Consider the following 18635-nt stretch of genomic DNA (forward strand, 5'->3'; position numbering starts at 1 on the left):
GTGTAATTCGCTCATTTGAGGATTTAGACGGTGATCCAACAGACACATTGACCCTTTACAGGCCATATCATTAAAATAGCACAGCCCAGAGTGTTATCTGAGGGCAATTCAGTAGCTGCAAGGTAAAGCAAAAAAAATTTAAAACAAAATATGCAGAAAAAAAACACCATATTGACCAAAATCACTCATATTAATAATTTCTAGTTGAGAAAGTCAGTCAAGTCAGACAATCTTTGATGGAGCACTACTTTACACGCTGTATTTGCAAAAGAAAACAACAAAATGTGATTTTATAAGAGCAATCAGCATATTTTATCTGTATGACATGTGCAGCGCGTCGCGCCAGTAGATGTCATTTTTAGCCGAAAACGTCTTTTTTATATGGGCGAAGTTGCATCACGCAATTATTCAAATTATAGAAAATTCTAAATTCTAATTCCAAGACAATACTAGAAACTGAAGAAAGTGACTTTAATCGTTTTTGGGGTTTTTTTTAACACCCAAAACTGTCTAAAATCAAAAAAAGAATGAGTTTGTTGTGGGGGAAGGAGCGAGAGAGAGAGAGAGAGAGAGAGGAGGAGAGAGAGAGAGAGAGAGAGAGAGAGAGAGAGAGGTGTCAGGCAGAGTAAAACAATGTGAGCGATGATTCGCACAGCTGCTGATTACAGGAGGTTAAAAAGTCGTCTATTGATTGGAGCTTTTTGCTTTTTTTTTTAGTATTACGAATATTCAGAAATATGATAATACCAATACAGAAACTGAAAGTATACATACAGTTGGTTATTTTAGAACCTGAGCACAAAAAAAATAAGAAACTTAGTGCTTTTAAAAAAAACTATTTCATGAATAATGGAGCCACATTTTGTAAGGAGCTTGTATTTGTGTGATGAGCGTCTAATCCTCTCTGCAAGACGTAAACAGAGACAGTCAACATGCTTATGTTCCTTTTCTGTATGTTTTTAATGCAAGAAACGACTACATCACAATGAAAATACCTACTTTTTTCTCCCCCCCCCCCATTTTGCTTGCTAGAAATTAACAATAGAACTGCAACGTCCCACTTCCTGGTGCCGCACATTTTCTAACGTAAACTGATTTCGCAAGCCCTTTAGCGCTGAAGCCGAACACGTCACTGTAAATGTTCTAACAATCTCCGCTCCGATCCGGACCGGCGCCTTAAAAAAAAAAACACACACACGTCGATTATTCTCTATTTTAATCAACGACGCTGATTATTAAAGAAACAGTCCCGCATGCTGAGAGACGCTTGTTGACAGGGAAGAGCAGGATATGCAAATATCGCTTGTATATACAGGTTTGCTTTTCCTCACGGTCGGGCGCTGCTTGGGAGATTTCAGCCAGCCGGGGCCTGGGTGTGTGGGGGGGGGGGGGGGGGAGGGGGTGTGGGGGGGCTGCGCTTTGAGGATCTTCTCCCTCAAGGTTAATTATGCACTTATTGTTATGTGAAAGTCAGTCTTTTCACCTCAGTGTGTCTGCCTCCTTCAGGGAGGAAATTAAGGGAAATAAATTATTATTTTTGCACAATGAGGCTGCGGGCCGGTGGGGGGGGGGTGGGGGGGGGGGGGTTGAAGTTTGCAGCTTTTAGCATCTGCAGCCGCGGCTGAGCTGGGAGACGGCTTCATGAGTAATCTGTAAAAAATAGTTGATCTATTTTGGTTCACAGTGGGGAGTGTTGTGTGTGTGTGTGTGTGTGTGTGTGTGTGTGTGTGTGTGTGTGTGTGTGTGTGTGTGTGTGTGTGTGTGTGTGTGTGTGTGTGTGTGTGTGTGTGTGTGTGTGTGTGTGTGTGTGTGTGTGTGTGTGTGTGCAGGGCCGACTCCAGCCAGGAGAGAATACAGTCTCACTGATTAAAAAAAAAAAAAAAAACTACCAGAAAACGGTCCACACTTTAATTTCATCTGAAACAAACTTCCACAATTGAATTATTTATTGAAACGGGCCAAACACAAAAGTGCAACGGACGGTGCCGTTGCCCCCCCCCCCCCCCCCCCCCCCCCCCCCCCGTTGTTTAAAAGGTCTTTTCTGGTAGTATTGGGTTCTGATTCTGTGGAGTGTTTTGTGTCTTTGAGGAGGATGTGTCTGTAGTTCAGGCAGGTCGGCGGCTCTGTCTGTTAATTAAGGGTCAATAATCCAAACTGTGGCTCCTGTGGGTTATATTTGACAGACGAGACAAGTTTTGTGAGATAATTCACAGAAGAAGAAGAAAAAAAAAAAAAAAACGCTTTTTGTTTGTCAGAGAGTTTAAAGCTTCGCACTGGTTTGATTAGATCAGGAAAAGACGATAAACGAATCTGCCAAAACACCTGCATGTGGCCGAGTAAATAAGAATAATAATAATAATGTGTGTTAATTTGTCTCTTTATTGTCGCAGTCACAAATGAAACATATAAACCAGACTGAAAAGTTTCAATTGAAATATATTTGTATGATTGGCTTTTTCTCAGTTAGAATAAATTGGAATTAATATTCTATTTTGTCACAAGTACAGTGAATCTGGATGCACTCCCCTAAAAAAACAAAAACTAAAGAATAAATAGCTCATCATCAGTTACTAAGACTACAACTTCTCCGCTCCGCAACCATGGAAACTCGTTCTCAGTCGTCAGCAGCAAAGCAGAAGTTGCAGAGAAATCCTGAACCTGCGTTTTGTTTCGTGTTGTTTGTTGTTGTTGTTTAGTGTGATCGGCGGCCGCGAGCCTCAGTGTTGGACGACGACCTCTCCTCAGCTTGATGTTAATCGGGGCTGCAGGGGATGTCACTTCTCTCTGCGCTGCAGTCATTCTGCAAGTGTGACTCATTTGGCAGCGCTTTTAGTGGTTGCAACAAGTGCGTGTGTGTGTGTGGTGTGTGTGTGTGTGTGTGTGTGTGTGCGTGTTTCAGCTGTATCTCACAAACAGGAAAGAAAAACTCATTCTTCAGTCGCCTGGGATGTGTGTTCTGTGTGTTTATTTCCAAAAGGAGAGGAAAGGGTTTTGTTTTTTTGGTGTGTTTTAAAAAGAGAGAGAGAGAAGGAGAGAGAGAGAGAGAGAGAGAGAGAGAGAGAGAAGCCTGATACCATGAGTGGAAGCAAATGAAAAGCAAAGCATGGGTTATATACACTGTGGCACCATGGGGAAACAGGAAGTGCACGCACACGTTAAAAAAAAAATACACATCCACATGCAAATTGGCTGGAGCACACTTTTTTAGTTCAGCGTGTGTGTGTGTGTGTGTGTGTGTGGTGTGTGTGTGTGTGTGTGTGTGTGTGTGTGTGTGTGTGTGTGTGTGTGTGTGTGTGTGTGTGTGTGTGTGTGTGTGTGTGTGTGCGTGCGTGTGTGTGTGTGTGTGCCATTAAACAGGACTCAAATGGAGACATGAGTGTCGTTGTGGTAACTTGTTGGGGAATCACCTCCTGCTCACTGTTCTGTGATTCAGGTTAAAGGGGAGGCCTTTGTCCGCGTTGCGTTTCATTTCCAGTAAAACTCTGCTAAAGCTTCCTATAAACCACTTGTACGACGGGACGGCTCCACGGAGAGCTGAAACTCAGAGACAATCGCTCATTTATTCAGGTATTGATCACCGGATTACAACTGCAGTGGACGAATTTCAATTTTGGGCTTTATTGCATAACCTCTCCGTTCATAAATGTCATTTTCCGCCGGAAAAAGCAAAGCACACGTCTGTATTTCACTAAAACAAAGTGACAATAACTCTTAAGAAATGGCAATTAAAGACGAAACGAGAAAGAGACATTAGATAATAGTGAAAACACAGAATATGAACCAACTAAATAACAGTTGAGTGGATTGAGTCACAACGTTCACTTTGAGCTCAAGAGGAAAAGAAGACACGTGTTCATTTTTAAGATACATTTCATATTACAGTTATCTGTAATTATTATCTTTTAAACAACATAGTAATTAATCCATTAGTTGTTTTTTTTACTTTTTCATTTAATTTAGTTTGAATGTGTGAATTGTTTTCATCTTTTATATGTTTTAGTCCCGAATTTCATCGATAAATTTCTATTGCTGTATCATTTATTCTTAAAAATGTATTGGTTCACCTTTTTTTTTTTTTTATTATTGTAACATTTCATTTAAATGTAATTCTTTAATTAAAATAATTATATTAATGAGATGTTAAGGTCAAGAGGTTGCTGCTTTTGCAAAACACTCCAGCCTTTACAAGTTCTTTTCTTTTGCTCTAGATATTAGTAATTTGTGAAAACGTGGGAGTTTTCCTCGTCTCCTATTGGAGGTCTTAAGAGTCGCATCTCTTCTCTCCCCGCCTCATTTGCAAATGTCGGATTTTTGACAATTCCTTCCGACATGCGTTGTCACTGGTCACCGGCAGTCAGAGTGGATGAAGGAACGCGAAAACTCAGATATCAGACAAACGACAAACTCCAACCACTCGAAGTTGTGACTTGCAGCCGTCGTTCAGCACGTTAATGCAGAAGCGGCAGCGTTTAGCACGCCGTCGGTCTCTCATGGCGACGTGTTTACTCCTGCTGAGGCCTGTCAGACGTCATGACTCTCCTGACTTCTTCTGCTCATAAAGGCCCCAGGCAAAATATATTCATATAAAAAAACGTAAATCAGAAGCTGGGGGGGGGGGGGGGGGGGGGTAATGTCAGTGATGCTACTGAGGCTTTTCCTGAGGAAACATATTTCCTTCTTCACCTCTTTTGCAAAAAAACATGATTAAACAAGAGACATCTGTTAATAAAGTGTCACCCTGAAACTCCTGCATTAGTGGAGGATGTGTGGGGGAGGGGGGAGGGGGGGGTTTGATGCATGGATGTGCTCGACGCATGCAGACGTGACGTCACCTGGCTTCACACGTCGGCGTGTTCTCCAGCGTTTTGTCTCGTCTCTCCGCAGCCATCAGGGAGAAACACCACGACTGGACCCACTTCCTGGTGCACGACTTGACCGGAGCCCGGACGGCGCCGGACAACCTGCTGGAGGGGGTGAGTGAGTGAGGGGGTGGGTAGGTGAGTGAGGGGGTGAGTGAGTGAGGGGGTGGGTGAGTGAGTGAGGGGGTGGGTGAGTGAGTGAGGGGGTGGGTGAGGGGGTGAGGGGGTGGGTGAGTGAGTGAGGGGGTGAGTGAGTGAGGGGGTGGGTGAGTGAGTGAGTGAGTGGGTAGGTGAGTGAGTGGGTGGGTGGGCGGGCGAGCGAGCGAGTGAGCGAGTGAGTGAGTGAGTGAGTGAGTGGGTAGGTGAGTGGGTAGGTGAGTGGGTAGGTGAGTGAGTGGGTAGGTGAGTGAGTGGGTGGGTGGGTGGGCGGGCGGGCGAGCGAGCGAGTGAGTGAGTGAGTGAGTGAGTGAGTGAGTGGGTAGGTGAGTGGGTAGGTGAGTGAGTGGGTGGGTGGGTGGGCGGGCGGGCGGGCGGGCGGCGCGAGCGAGCGAGCGAGCGAGTGAGTGAGTGAGTGAGTGAGTGAGTGGGTAGGTGAGTGAGTGGGTGAGTGAGTGAGTGAGTGGGTAGGTGAGTGAGTGGGTGGGTGGGCGGGCGAGCGAGCGAGTGAGCGAGTGAGTGAGTGAGTGGGCGGGCGGGCGGGCGAGCGAGCGAGCGGTGGGTGGGTGAGTGGGTGGTGAGTGAGTGAGTGAGTGAGTGAGTGAGTGAGTGAGTGAGTGAGTGAGTGAGTGAGTGAGTGAGTGAGTGAGTGGGCGGGTGGGCGGGCGGGCGAGCGAGCGAGCGAGTGAGTGAACCCAGAGGGTGAAATCAGCAGGGAGCAGTTCGTTCAGTAAATGGTTAAATAGACGGAACTGAATGTAAAAGTTGTCCAAAAAAAACAAACCAGCTGCATTATTGGCGTCGCTCCAATCATGTAATCATAAGATAATAACATAACTAATGTATTAACACATTCTTACTACATGTAGACGGACGGACAGATAAAAATCCCGTTTACACGACAACGTTTCAAGTGAAACGTCTCACGTTTCACGTTTACATTGTGAAGACGACGTCCGTTCACACGGAAACGGCAGAAACACTGAAAGCGGTGTCGTTTTTCCCGACCGGCCACGAGTTGGTCGCTTTTGTACTGAAGCCACGAAGAACAATATGCCGCAGACATGAACACTGGGAGAATAAAAACTGTTAAAAACTATAAAACTGCCCTGGAGAACATGGACCGGGTCATTGATGCAACGTAAATATATGAAGAGGGGAAAAAATAAAGAAAGAAATAGATTACTGCCAGTACAATTACGTTTGCTTAAAAAACATTAAAAAAAATTAAAAAAAACAGACACGGTCCTCAGTGAAGTGGAGGACAGTGACTGACAGCAGTTTGCAGTAAACATGGAGCTGTAGTGGCACACACACACACATACACACACACACACACACACACACACACGAGCCATATCAAGCTTCTCATCTAATTGTGTTTCCCAGCATGTCAGATTATTGAAACAAGACAGAGAAAGAAGCAGTGAGGAGGAGAAGCAGCACATAATAGAAAGAAAGGAGCCATTGTTACCCAAAATAATAATAATAATAACAACAAAAAAAGGAACCTGGCACTTTCTCCTCACACGTGAACGTGTTAAATAAATGTTTGTCTCACTATTGAGATTTCCGTCCCAATCAACACTCAGTGAGCTGATCAAGCCTCCTGCCTGGATGCAGGTAGGATCAGGTTTCAGCTCGTTTCTCCTTCAGTTCCGTCTCTGGTGACGCTCCAGATGTGTGGAGGCGTTACACAACAGGATTACAGTCGACGCTTTAAGAGGTGGTGAAGTTACACCACCAGGTATTATTACACATGAAAGGAAACCAGTAACTCAGTCAGGAAAATGTGACATTACAGTCAACTGCTCCCCTTCATTAATAATAATAATAATAATAATAATAATGTGACATTACAGTCAACTGCTCCTCTTCATCAATAATAATAATAATAATAATGTGACATTACAGTCAACTGCTCCCCTTCATCAATAATAATAATAATAATAATAATGTGACATTACAGTCAACTGCTCCCCTTCATCAATAATAATAATAATAATAATAATGTGACATTACAGTCAACTGCTCCTCTTTATCAATAATAATAATAATAATAATAATGTGACATTACAGTCAACTGCTCCTCTTCATCAATAATAATAATAATAATAATGTGACATTACAGTCAACTGCTCCCCTTCATCAATAATAATAATAATAATAATAATAATAATAATGTGACATTACAGTCAACTGCTCCTCTTCATCAATAATAATAATAATAATAATGTGACATTACAGTCAACTGCTCCCCTTCATCAATAATAATAATAATAATGATAATAATAATAATGTGACATTAGTCTTAGCTAACAAGTTACATCAGAAAGTGGAGGAAGATGCTCTATAATCTGATGATAGAGAAGGAAGATGCTCTATAATCTGATGTTAGAGGAGGAAGATGCTCTATAATCTGGATGTTAGAGGTGGAAGATGCTCTATAATCTGATGTTAGAGGAGGAAGATGCTTTATAATCTGGCGTCAGAGGAGGAAGATGCTCTATAATCCATATCTCTGCACCAGTACTGACTTTGTGAGTAAATGAATGAAACTCTCCGTCTCCGTCTCCGTCTCCGTCTCAGCCCCTGCGAGGGAAGAACACGGTGGACCTGATCGTCGGGGACTCGGTCCTGGAGCTCCAGGACGCCTGGGACCCGTCCCTCTACTGGCCGGTCCGGGTGCTGCAGAACGTCGGGGGGCGGCTGCTCCTCCGCTACGCCGGCCTGACGGAGGAGCAGCGGGCTCACGACGCCTGGCTCTTCTACCTGGACGTCAGGCTGCGGCCCCTCGGCTGGGCGCTGGAGAACCGGCTCGGCCTGGAGCCGCCCGCAGGTGGAGCCCCGGCACTGTCGGCACATTTCACTGTGTTTAGTAAACACACTTTATTTAATACGTGTAACGTCGTCTTAACTTCTTTAGACCTGCACGTTGTGTTAAAGATCTTAAAACCAGGGGACAATAAGGAAGATGCTCTATTATATGACGTTAGAGGAGGAATATGCTCTATAATCTGATGTTAGAGGGGGAAAATGCTCTATAATCTGACGTTAGAGGAGGAAGATGCTCTATAATCTGATGTTAGAGGGGGAAAATGCTCTATAATCTGACGTTAGAGGAGGAAGATGCTCTATAATCTGACGTTAGAGGAGGAAGATGCTCTATAATCTGAGGTTAGAGGAGGAAGATGCTCTATAATCTGATGTTAGAGGAGGAAGATGCTCTATTATATGCCGTTAGATGAGGAAGATGCTCTATAATCTGATGTTAGAGGAGGAAGATGCTCTATAATCTGATGTTAGAGGGGGAAGATGCTCTATAATCTGACGTTAGAGGAGGAAGATGCTCTATAATCTGACGTTAGAGGAGGAAGATGCTCTATAATCTGATGTTAGAGGGGGACGATGCTCTATAATCTGATGTTAGAGGAGGAAGATGCTCTATAATCTGATGTTAGAGGAGGAAGATGCTCTATAATCTGGATGTTAGAGGGGGACGATGCTCTATAATCTGATGTTAGAGGAGGAAGATGCTCTATAACCTGGACGTTAGAGTAGGAAGGTGCTCTATAATCTGTACGTGAGAGGGCGATGCTCTATAATCTGACGTTAGAGGAGGAAGATGCTCTATAATCTGATGTTAAAGGAGGAATATGCTCTATAATCTGATGTTAGAGGGGGAAGATGCTCTATAATCTGATGTTAGAGGGGGAAGTAAAACATAACATTAAACTGCAGATATGGACAAATGTCAAAGTATTTCCTTCGTTTGATCCTTTTGTAACGGCAAGGATTTGCCAGTCTATTCTGAAATATACATATTAAAGTTAATCAGATATTATATTTGGTAAAAAAAAACACAAAAAAAACGTCAGTCACCTGTACCTGGATATCGTATGTTTATTCAGGATTAAAACAATTTGTCATCATCTGGACATTTTTTTGAGTTTACATGTCTAAAGTATCACTTCACATAAATTGGACTCGTTGTTTTATTGTGAAAGGCGTTGCGTTGCGTGACCTCCACAGACGCATTAATTAATTCTGACCAAAGGGCGGTTTTGAATGTCATTTTTGCCAATCTGGTGTTTTTAGACCAGCCTCTTGTCAGTTTTCATATTTATACTTTAAAAACAAATCCGCATGTTTGACACCCCCTGTCTTAAAACGATCAATAAAAATGTGATTTTTGCCGTCGCCGCCCAGAGCTCAGGACCCTGAAGAGCGCCCCCGACTGGCAGCGGGCTCTGGAGGACACGAGACTCGACGGGCAGAAGAATCCGCTGCCGCTGGAGGTGTTCAAGGTGAGACGCAGCTTTTTACAGATCCGTCTGGGAGACGTGCACTCGGCCGAAGTGACGTTCCTGAATGAGTTCCATTGCGTTTACGCTCCATAATCTGGACACAGAAAATTGAAAAATTCTTCAAAACTCGGCCTGAAACTTCTTTGCGTGCACAAAAAGTAAAAGAGGCTAATAATAGCGCGTGTGTTGCCTGTCAAGGACCACGTGGACCTGCCGGAGCACGCCTTCAAGAGCGGCATGAAGCTGGAGATGGTCTCCCCCTGGGAGCGGCTGCAGATCTGCCCCGTCTCCGTCACCAAGGTGAGTCCGGACTCACGTCTGGAGTTTTCAGAGACGTAGACAGATGCACACGTGGGGTCAAAAATGACCCCACAGGTTGTTTTTCTTTCAAATGAAAAGTTGTAGTATCTTCATATTCCAGGTGTTCCTCAAAAAAAACATGTTTGTGACATGAGGCCATTTGCATTTTTATTTAATTTTTTCATGAATGGGTAAAAATGACCTCCAGGGCGGTGAGACTGCTGACATCACACGTGTAAATTAAAGTTTCATAAAAGATTCCATAGGAACTGCTCGGGGTGATTTTTGAGTAGGGTCACGATACAAAAACTGCAATTTCTTAAAATTAGTGAAAAAATAAATAAAAATGCTAATGGCCTCATGTCACAAACATGTTTTCTGAGGAATATCTAGAATATGAAAATATGACCACTCTTTGTTGTAAAGCTTTTGAAGATAGCAACCCAGTATTTAGCAAAAACGCATTGATTTGAATTGGGGTGTAGGAACTGGTAGGTTGGGCATCCAAGGGTTAAGGATTCCAGAGATTCAGATCTACTGGAAAAGAAGATAAATAAGTCACTTTTTGAATATCCTCATTAGAAAACTCAGTTGACTGCTGTCTTTGTACAAACTGTGAAACAAGAACATCTTAAGTGTATCATCATCTCAGGAATTCGGCTTTAGAATCATTAAGGAATATTACAATTGTTTTATATGTAGTTCTATTTTTAGATACGTCGTCGCCGCCCGTTGACTTTTGAAAGAATGCTTTTGAACATCTTTACATTTAATCTGTACAATTCTGCTCTGTTATTTTATTTTACATTTTATTTTATTTTTAGTCTTTTTCTTGTGTATATACTTATTTATTGATGTATGTCGGCACCAGGGTACACGGCAAAGTAAGAATTTCATTACACTGTGAAACCTGGCTTTTACTGTTGAAATAAATAAAACACCTTGAACCTGGAATTGAGGTTGTTTTAACTAAACTTACATTTCAAAGTACAATTTACTGCTAATATTTACATATATAATGGCCCTTTTTAACTATTTCTTTTTAACAATTTGAGGTGGTGATGTGCTGTTAATTAATATGGACAAAAAAAACCTGTTTAAAAATCTCTCTTGGTCACATTCGTGGCTTCTGGTGTAAAAAGTTCATTAAAAATGTCAAGTTTCAAACCACCACTGATTAATATTGAAGCAGATTCCACTTTAAAATTATTGTGTGTGTCGTGTTTTTCATTAAACAAGAAATATAAAAATCAAATACATTTTTTTAGGTCCTTTATAGCTCAGTTTTTTCCCCTTTAAATGTAAAGATAGTTATATAGAAACGACATTTGCATTTGAAAAACCTTTTTCTGTTTTTTTTTAATTCCAGAGGTCATTTTATGTAAAAAAAAATATATATATTCCAGAAAATGTTTAACTATGTCAATATATTTCAAGTAGTTATTGTGGCCGGTAGGAAGGAAGTGGAGGAAACTAGAAAAACCAACGGTAGACGAAATAATTGACATTATTTGAGGTTTTTAAGATGGAAAGAATTACATTTTCCATAAAACTGCAAAAAAATTGCATTTTTGAAAAGTGAGGCCAACTTTTCTATAGTGTTCAAGGCTAAGGCTGTTTTAGTTTGAGTTTAAAGTTCTCACAGAGACTCCAATTAAAACATTAATGGCTTTAAGAATGTTTGTGGAAGGAGGTTAAAGTCGTTGTAAGAGTTACTAACCGGCAGTTTGTCCGTCTCTCCCCTCAGATCTACAACGAGATCTACTTCCAGGTGACGCTGGACGACCTGTCGCCGGACGCCCGGCCTCGCTCGCTGGTGTGCCACGCCGCCTCGCCGGGCATCCTGCCCGTGCAGTGGTGCCTGAAGAACGGCGTGGGCCTGGAGAGGCCGCGCGGCGGCGGGCCGGACTTCGACTGGGCCGACTACCTGAAGCAGAGCGGGGCGGAGGCGGCGCCCGACGCCTGCTTCCCCGACGTAAGAACTCCAGACCCGACTCACCGGGGATTCCTCCATTCTCCACACTTCTCATGTCCATAAATCCTTTCGACGATATCCAGAGGAGTCTGAACCTCCTGGAGAGCGAAGAAAGAAATAACATCGGTCCTTTTTAAACAAACTTATGGATATACAAGTGGACAGAGTGATATATGGTTTATTTTATAGTTAGTGATACACGAGCGTGTCATTATTTTCCTACTTACAGCTACCTTAGCTGTTTACGTGTCTTAATTAACCTGTGAGACAATGAAACGCATCAAGAACTTTTTACTGATGCTACATTCTGAAGGATCCAAACAGAAAATAAGCCCCAAAAAAAGCATTTTTGATGCATTTTCAGCTTGACGTGACTGAATATTTTCTCACTTCAAACTATTTTTCTTTTTTTCATTCTTTATTTATGAGTTTTTATATTTTGACACAATAAAACATACAGAACATTGTAGAACAGGGAGTGGCCAGTAGATAACAATTATTTCTCAATTAAAGAAAAGATATCAACAATAAAGATGAGAGAGAGAAAAGAAATACTAACTATAGTTTACATTTTGAGTATGTAATTGGGCCTTTTTGCATTGGTGTGTATCACCCTCTTACCCCCACATGCATCAAACCAACCATGTTTATCATGAACCAAAGCAATCAACTCTTCATCCTATATTTTCCACTGTAGTTTCCCACCATAATGTTAAAGTTGGTCTGTCCAAGGAGAACCATTTCTTCTAGTTTTTTTTTTGCTCGCTACCAGCAAGGCACTAAACAAACACTTATCTTTTTTTTCTTCCAGTTCTGTGGTACACATCCAAAAAACATCGTTTTCATTTCAAAGGCAAATGTACCGTTAAGAATTTCCTGCAGTGTTCCCAAACTATTTTTCATGCATTTTTTCCGGCGATCTGTGAAATGTGACACTGCTTTTAATAGAGTTTTGCAACACAAGGAAACATGATTAGATATGTGTGCAGCTCACACTCACTTAACCTTAATGAAATGTGCATTCTTTTTTTTTTTTTTTTCAAACAGGTGATTGTTTAAATAGCTTTTAAAGGGGAATTAGGATTCAATCAGTTTGTCTGGTAAAGGGAGCTTCTTTAAGTGACCTGAGGTTAATAATAATTGTCCTGAATATGAAATCAACTCAAATCAAGTGTCTTTTTATTGTGTGTGTGTGTGTGTGTGTGTGTGTGTAGACGTGGCAGAGCCGGGGCTTTGCCAAGGACATGTGGCTGGAGGCGGTGAACCCTCACCGGCCTGCGGAGGTGTGTGTGGCTCAGATCACACAGGTCAGAGGACGCCTGCTGTGGCTGCGACTGGAAGGTAGTCACGTGTGTGCGTGCGTGCGTGCATGTGTGTTAATCATCCCCCCCTCCTGACTAAATCCCCCGTCTGCAGGTGTGCCGAAGCCTCTGTCAGAGATCATCGTAGATGTGGAGTCCACCGACATCTTCCCCGTGGGCTGGTGTGAGGCCAACTCCTACCCTCTGACTCCCCCACTCAAAGCTGTGTGTACGTACACACACACACACACACACACACACACACACACACACAGGTTTTTAACCCTCGGAGGGATGACTTCATGCCACATGTCTCCCTCTCTCTCTCCCTCTCTCTCCTCCCTGCAGGCCAGAAGCAGAAGAAAATAGCAGTCGTCCAGCCGGAGAAACAGTAAGAACGATGAGCTTTTCCCTCAAACTGATCACATCTCGGTCCTCCAGCTCCTCGCCACGTCGTTTCATCATTACTGGGATGAAAATAGAGGTTTTCCTCTGCGATCCATTTACAGTAATTGAACTGAAATCAGTATTATGCATGTATGATAATACGATAACTAGTCCTGCAAGTGTGCGCGTCAATCCCCGGTGATTGTTGCCCTCAGTTTAGACTTGCAGGGACATTAGATGATCGTCAAGACTCGTAAAGCTGTGCTCGAGATCAGTGAGCACCAGAGAAGTGCGACATGGAGGTTTGTAGCTCAGCAGCCAGCGTGCAGGCAGCGCTGAGTGAGCCTGCCAGTCTGCACCGAGGGCAAAAACGCCCACAGATGAGAGGACTGCCTGAGGTGGAGGTGAAGACGGAGACAGTTACAGCTTCTTGTAGACTGCACACACACACACACACACACACACACACACACACACACACACACACACACACACACACACACACACACACACACACACACACACACACACACACACACACACACCAATCATATTATGCATATATAAATCTATTTCTGCATGCAGAAATTCTAATATAGAAATCTCACTATGCACACACACACACACACACACACACACACACACACACACACACACACACACACACACACACACACACACACACACACACACACACACACACACACACACACACACACCTGCTATATTAACGCACAGAGTTCAGTTATGGACACCAGAAATGTAAACTCTGTCACCTGATACAAATAGAACTAAACCACGGCTGGAAAATAGCTTCACAGTTTGTTTGTTTGTTTGTTTGTTTTCGTCTGCCCGTCCTTCACCTGTGAGAAAAATCACGACTGAAGAGAATCTTGAAAAAAAGCCCCCCCCCCGGGTTTTTTTTCTTTGTGTCTCCTCTGGGTCACAGACGTTAATTGAAACTGTGGCTTCTTAGAGGAGGAATTGCTTTCCTGTGGCGCTGATTGATTTTGTTGACGAATGGCGAGTTTGTTGCTCCGGTTGGCGGCGAGCGAAGCCCCGGGAGTATGAAGGGGGGGGGGGGGGGGGGGAGGGGGAGGGGGAGGTCAGTGAGCAGGAGAAATATGAGGTCTGGGGCAGCACTTTGTCACACCTCTGGTCGCAGCGCGAGGCCCGTCGCTCACCGTCCGGGGGGGAATCCTCCCATCAGTCCATAGTTTTAGCGGATCGAACGCTACGCCGTTTCCTGTTGGACGAGCTGGGCCGGCTGCACCTTCACTACTGATCGCCTCGTGTCCCTCCAGGTTGGCCCCGTCCCTGCCGGCGGAGACGACGCCCGTCAACCACTGCCTGCCCGTCGCCGTGGAGACAGGTAACAGGAAGCGACATCACACCACACACCGCCGCAGGGGATCGGTGAAGCCTCTCCTCACCAGCCGGTGGTTCCGGTCGTTTACGCAAAAAACTTTGGTCGTCCGCTTTCACCACGGCGGGGCTCCGAGTCACTTGCAGTCGCAGCAGTTTGAAAAAAGGCTCCTGGGGTGGAACTTTTTGGAAACGCTGGGGCGTCGATTGTGGAAATGTGGATAGTAAACGCTTGTCCTGCACGTGCTGGAGGATGGAGGAGAGGAGAGAGAGAGAGACTTGGTGGGGAGAAACATACAATACCCTTGTTAGCGCTACATACATTTCTTTTTTCTTTTTAATAATACAGTAATCACAGTGATCTCAATATTTTCCAACTGCCATGAGATTAAACCAGCCTGAGCAACAACAGAGCAAAAACCAAAGTAATCACAACAATTATGACAAAAGCAAAAACAAAAGGACATAAAAAAACAAAAAAAAAGGAAAACAGAAAAACAGAACGAAACAAAAAAAAATAAAAAGCTGCAGTATTAAGTCAGATGCTCAAAATGTTCAGCGACTGTGTGACATGAAATCCATTGGCAAGTTCAGCTAATCTTTCAATAGTGATCATCTGTTTGCTCTCTTCTGTGGATTGCTAGAAAGAAAGGGATTTGTATTACAAGTAGAGATGTCAGAATTTACAAAATTATCCAGAAAGACATACATAATCTTTCAGATGTTTCAAATATGTGTTTATGGGGCTGTAACAGCCTTTGTTCCAAAACCAAAACACTATGACGTGTATAAAGTCAGTGATTTGTGCTTTTTTGGCCCCGTACCAAAATAAAACACTTTTGAATGTGGCAGAGCGTCGTGTCAGGCTGAGATCTCTAATGCTCTAATATCTGGTCTGCAGAGAGATTCACCAACACGCTGCGACATTCATTTAGCTTCGGAGGAAGCTAATGCTGTTGTAGTTCAGTAATTCTATCTTGTTTTTTTATCCAGGATGTGAGACATTTTGAGTCTGGTACTATCCATCCTAAATATACTCTTTATATTCCAGTTATAGAGTTATGTTGTTACAGTTTTAACACTGCGGTACAAAACGTGTTTTTGTCGTCCTGCAGTGGAAACAAACGTCCGTCCCCGCGGCTCCATTTTGCTCTTTGTTTCATTTCCTCCCGGCTGAAGGGTTTATTGTATCTTCTCTTACAAAACAATGCGTTACTTATGCACATGTGCGGCATTATTCTCCCGCGCCGGCTGAGTGTCGCACAAGAAGCGGGGCCGTTATCGGGGAGCTGGAACATTTTCCCCTGGTATCAGATTGGATGGGAGTAGAACCGTGGGCTTGTTTGGCTTTTTATCAGCTGGAAACAGAGGAATCCTCCTCCCACCGGCATCGGGAGGCAGAACGGCAGCGTTCTCCATTTAATCAACATTAAAGTGCCGTCAAAAGGGAATCGGGCTCCTCCTGAATGTAAAAACACAGGTTTTGCACACAAATCGCCAGCGGGCGGGTTCTGAAGTGAAAACGTGCGGTAAAATCGCAGAGCGAGTTTCATTTTTCCATTTTTTTTCTTTTCCTGGATACAGTAGCGGGAATCAGGTACTTCAGCATTCTTTGTGTGCCGCGCAGTCAAAAGGAGGGTGTGGCGCTTTTGTTTTCACTTCCAAATGTGGCTAAATGTTGAAAATAACTCGACTCAGCTGGGTTTTTGATCGAATCTGTTACGACCTGGTGACTTCTCAGTGTGTGTGTGTGTGTGTGTGTGTGTGTGTGCAGCCAGCAGCCCACCCTGTGTTGGAGGTATAGAAGAAGGAGGATAAATATTATCTCGACCTGGGGTGTCAAACGGCTCCAATCCGCCAAGACAATATTAAAAATATCAAAGAAAACGTTTTTTTTTTGTTGTTGTTTTTTTTAAACGCCTGTCGTAAGAGTGGAGGCCACAACATGTCGGTGAAAGATCATAGACTAGCATGAGCCTCAAAGCCACGCTGTCGGGGTGAGATTGTAAAAAAAAAAAATACCCACAATGCAACGGCTATTAGGAGAAGCTTCCTGGATATTTCGCTGTATTTTACACCAGAAGGTTTCATTAAAAGTCCCTTTATTCCCTCCGCAGAGGACGTTATGTAATGATCCACGTTGATTTGTCTTGCTGGGAGCAATTGGTACACGTGCAGTTTGAGCAAAGGAAGAACCCGTTACATTTAGGTGGCGATCCAGATCAAAAGGTTTGTTACAATAGAGCATTTTTATCTTGCAATATATTGTACTGGAGGTGGAATATGTGTGTACGAGGTCTGACGTCTCTGACACTGGACTCATCTTCTCTACAAATTGCAGATATATCGACATTTCCGTCTCGTATACTTGGCACCACCACAAAGAATGCACTATTTTACCAGTCAAGGCAAAATAGGACTTTATATGGAGCCTGAACTAAAAAAAAATGAGTTTTGACACCTCTGGGTTAAATCCTCCGTTCGTCTTTCAGGAGTCAGTATTGTTTCCTTTCAATGCATTTGGTTTACTAGGCAACGTACGTCAGTGAAGTTTATTTATAAAGTGCTTTTCACAGATAAAAGTCACAAAGTGCTGCACATAAAATGAGTGCAATAAAACAAAACGTAAGAAATTCATGAAGAAAATAGAGTAAAAGTGAGAAGTGTATTTAGCCAAAAAAGCTTTCTTGACCAAACGGGGGTGACGCGGGCCGTGGTGGACGAACCCGGCACATGAATTCAGTCTGACCCGGAGTTTTCCGAGGACGGTCTTATTAAAGCAGGCGAAAGTGGAATTGCGGTCGCCGATGCGAGACGAAATGAAAGTGATGATTTCAAGGTCTGGTTTTGACAGCGTCCTCCTCCCTTCAGAGAGATTTCTCTCTCGGGTGGTTAAAAAAAAAGCAGTTTGTGGTCAGCTGTTGGGAGGAACCCTCCAAAGTTCTCACATCCAGGAGAACCACGGTGGTTCTCGATCAGGGGAAGGTTTTTAATCAATGATTGAGCGTTAATCTGGAGGTAATTTCTTCAAATGAGAAATTGTGAAGTACATCAAGTTGTGGCTTATTAGTTATTAGTCATAATACACTGCAAAAAGTCAAATCGAGGCAAGATATTTCTAAAATTAAGTGAAAAATTACTTGTTTCTCACTATTAAGTCATTTTTGCTTAAAACAAAATTGTCCGCTAAGATTATTATTCTAGTTTTAAGATGATTATTACTTTATTTTCTTATTAGCTAGAATGGTCTTGGCGTTGAATATTAAAAACTAATTACCATAAAGTAAACTAAAGTACCGTTTGGCTTAAAACAAGCATTTTTCTCATTTTAAGACGACTGAGCCGCGATCAAAGGACCTGAACTGGCCTTTCATCTTCTTATTTTCAGATTTTAAAATAATAACATGAAAATAAAACTTGTTTTGAGTCCAAAAATTTTGTTTTCAAGATGCTGGATCATAAGGGGCGAGAATTATATTCTTATTTTTGAAAATCTTCTTGTTCGGTTGGCAGATAATTTTGCTTATTATATTACGTGTTTTAGTAGATTTTTGTCTTATTTTTTGCAGAGGAATTTTTGCAGTGTCGTTCAATATAAGCCAATGAGTTATGACTTATAAGTTAGAAGTTAGGCACACTCTTAAAATGACATAAATTCTCTCAAGCTAAATTTGCTCACAAAGAGGTTTGTTCTTTGAAGGTAAAAGGAAAATCCTAGACTTCAGGCTTTTTGTACTTTCTTAAAAGTCCCTTTTTTTTTCCCGCAGTGTAGAGAAGACGAACCTGACGGATTTAAGGAAAACACAAAACGAGACCTCTGCCGCTGCTTTTCTCTTCCAGGCGTCGCCAACGGACGCTACTGCTGCTCCAAGATCTTCGTCAACCACCGCTGCTTCTCGGGGCCGTACCTCAACAAGGGCCGCATCGCAGAGCTGCCGCAGGCCGTCGGACCCGGGAAGTGCACGCTGGTCCTCAAAGAGGTGGG

At 43.0% G+C, this 18635-nt stretch overlaps 1 protein-coding gene across 5 annotated transcripts in view; it reads left to right on the plus strand.

Annotated features, from left to right (window-relative positions):
* Nucleotides 1–18635, plus strand: part of sfmbt2 (Scm like with four mbt domains 2) — a 48702-nt gene that overhangs the window by 22182 nt on the left and 7885 nt on the right. For all 5 annotated transcript variants that reach the window (XM_080518179.1, XM_080518182.1, XM_080518181.1 and 2 more), the window contains 10 exons: nucleotides 4885–4973; nucleotides 7605–7854; nucleotides 9225–9322; nucleotides 9521–9622; nucleotides 11370–11597; nucleotides 12812–12938; nucleotides 13014–13127; nucleotides 13247–13289; nucleotides 14590–14657; nucleotides 18491–18630. In XM_080518179.1, coding sequence (XP_080374305.1) covers nucleotides 4885–4973; nucleotides 7605–7854; nucleotides 9225–9322; nucleotides 9521–9622; nucleotides 11370–11597; nucleotides 12812–12938; nucleotides 13014–13127; nucleotides 13247–13289; nucleotides 14590–14657; nucleotides 18491–18630 — 1259 coding nt within the window. The remainder of the gene's footprint in view (nucleotides 1–4884; nucleotides 4974–7604; nucleotides 7855–9224; nucleotides 9323–9520; nucleotides 9623–11369; nucleotides 11598–12811; nucleotides 12939–13013; nucleotides 13128–13246; nucleotides 13290–14589; nucleotides 14658–18490; nucleotides 18631–18635) is intronic.

This window comes from Blennius ocellaris, assembly GCF_963422515.1.
Source record: "Blennius ocellaris genome assembly, chromosome: 22".
NCBI lineage: Eukaryota > Metazoa > Chordata > Actinopteri > Blenniiformes > Blenniidae > Blennius > Blennius ocellaris.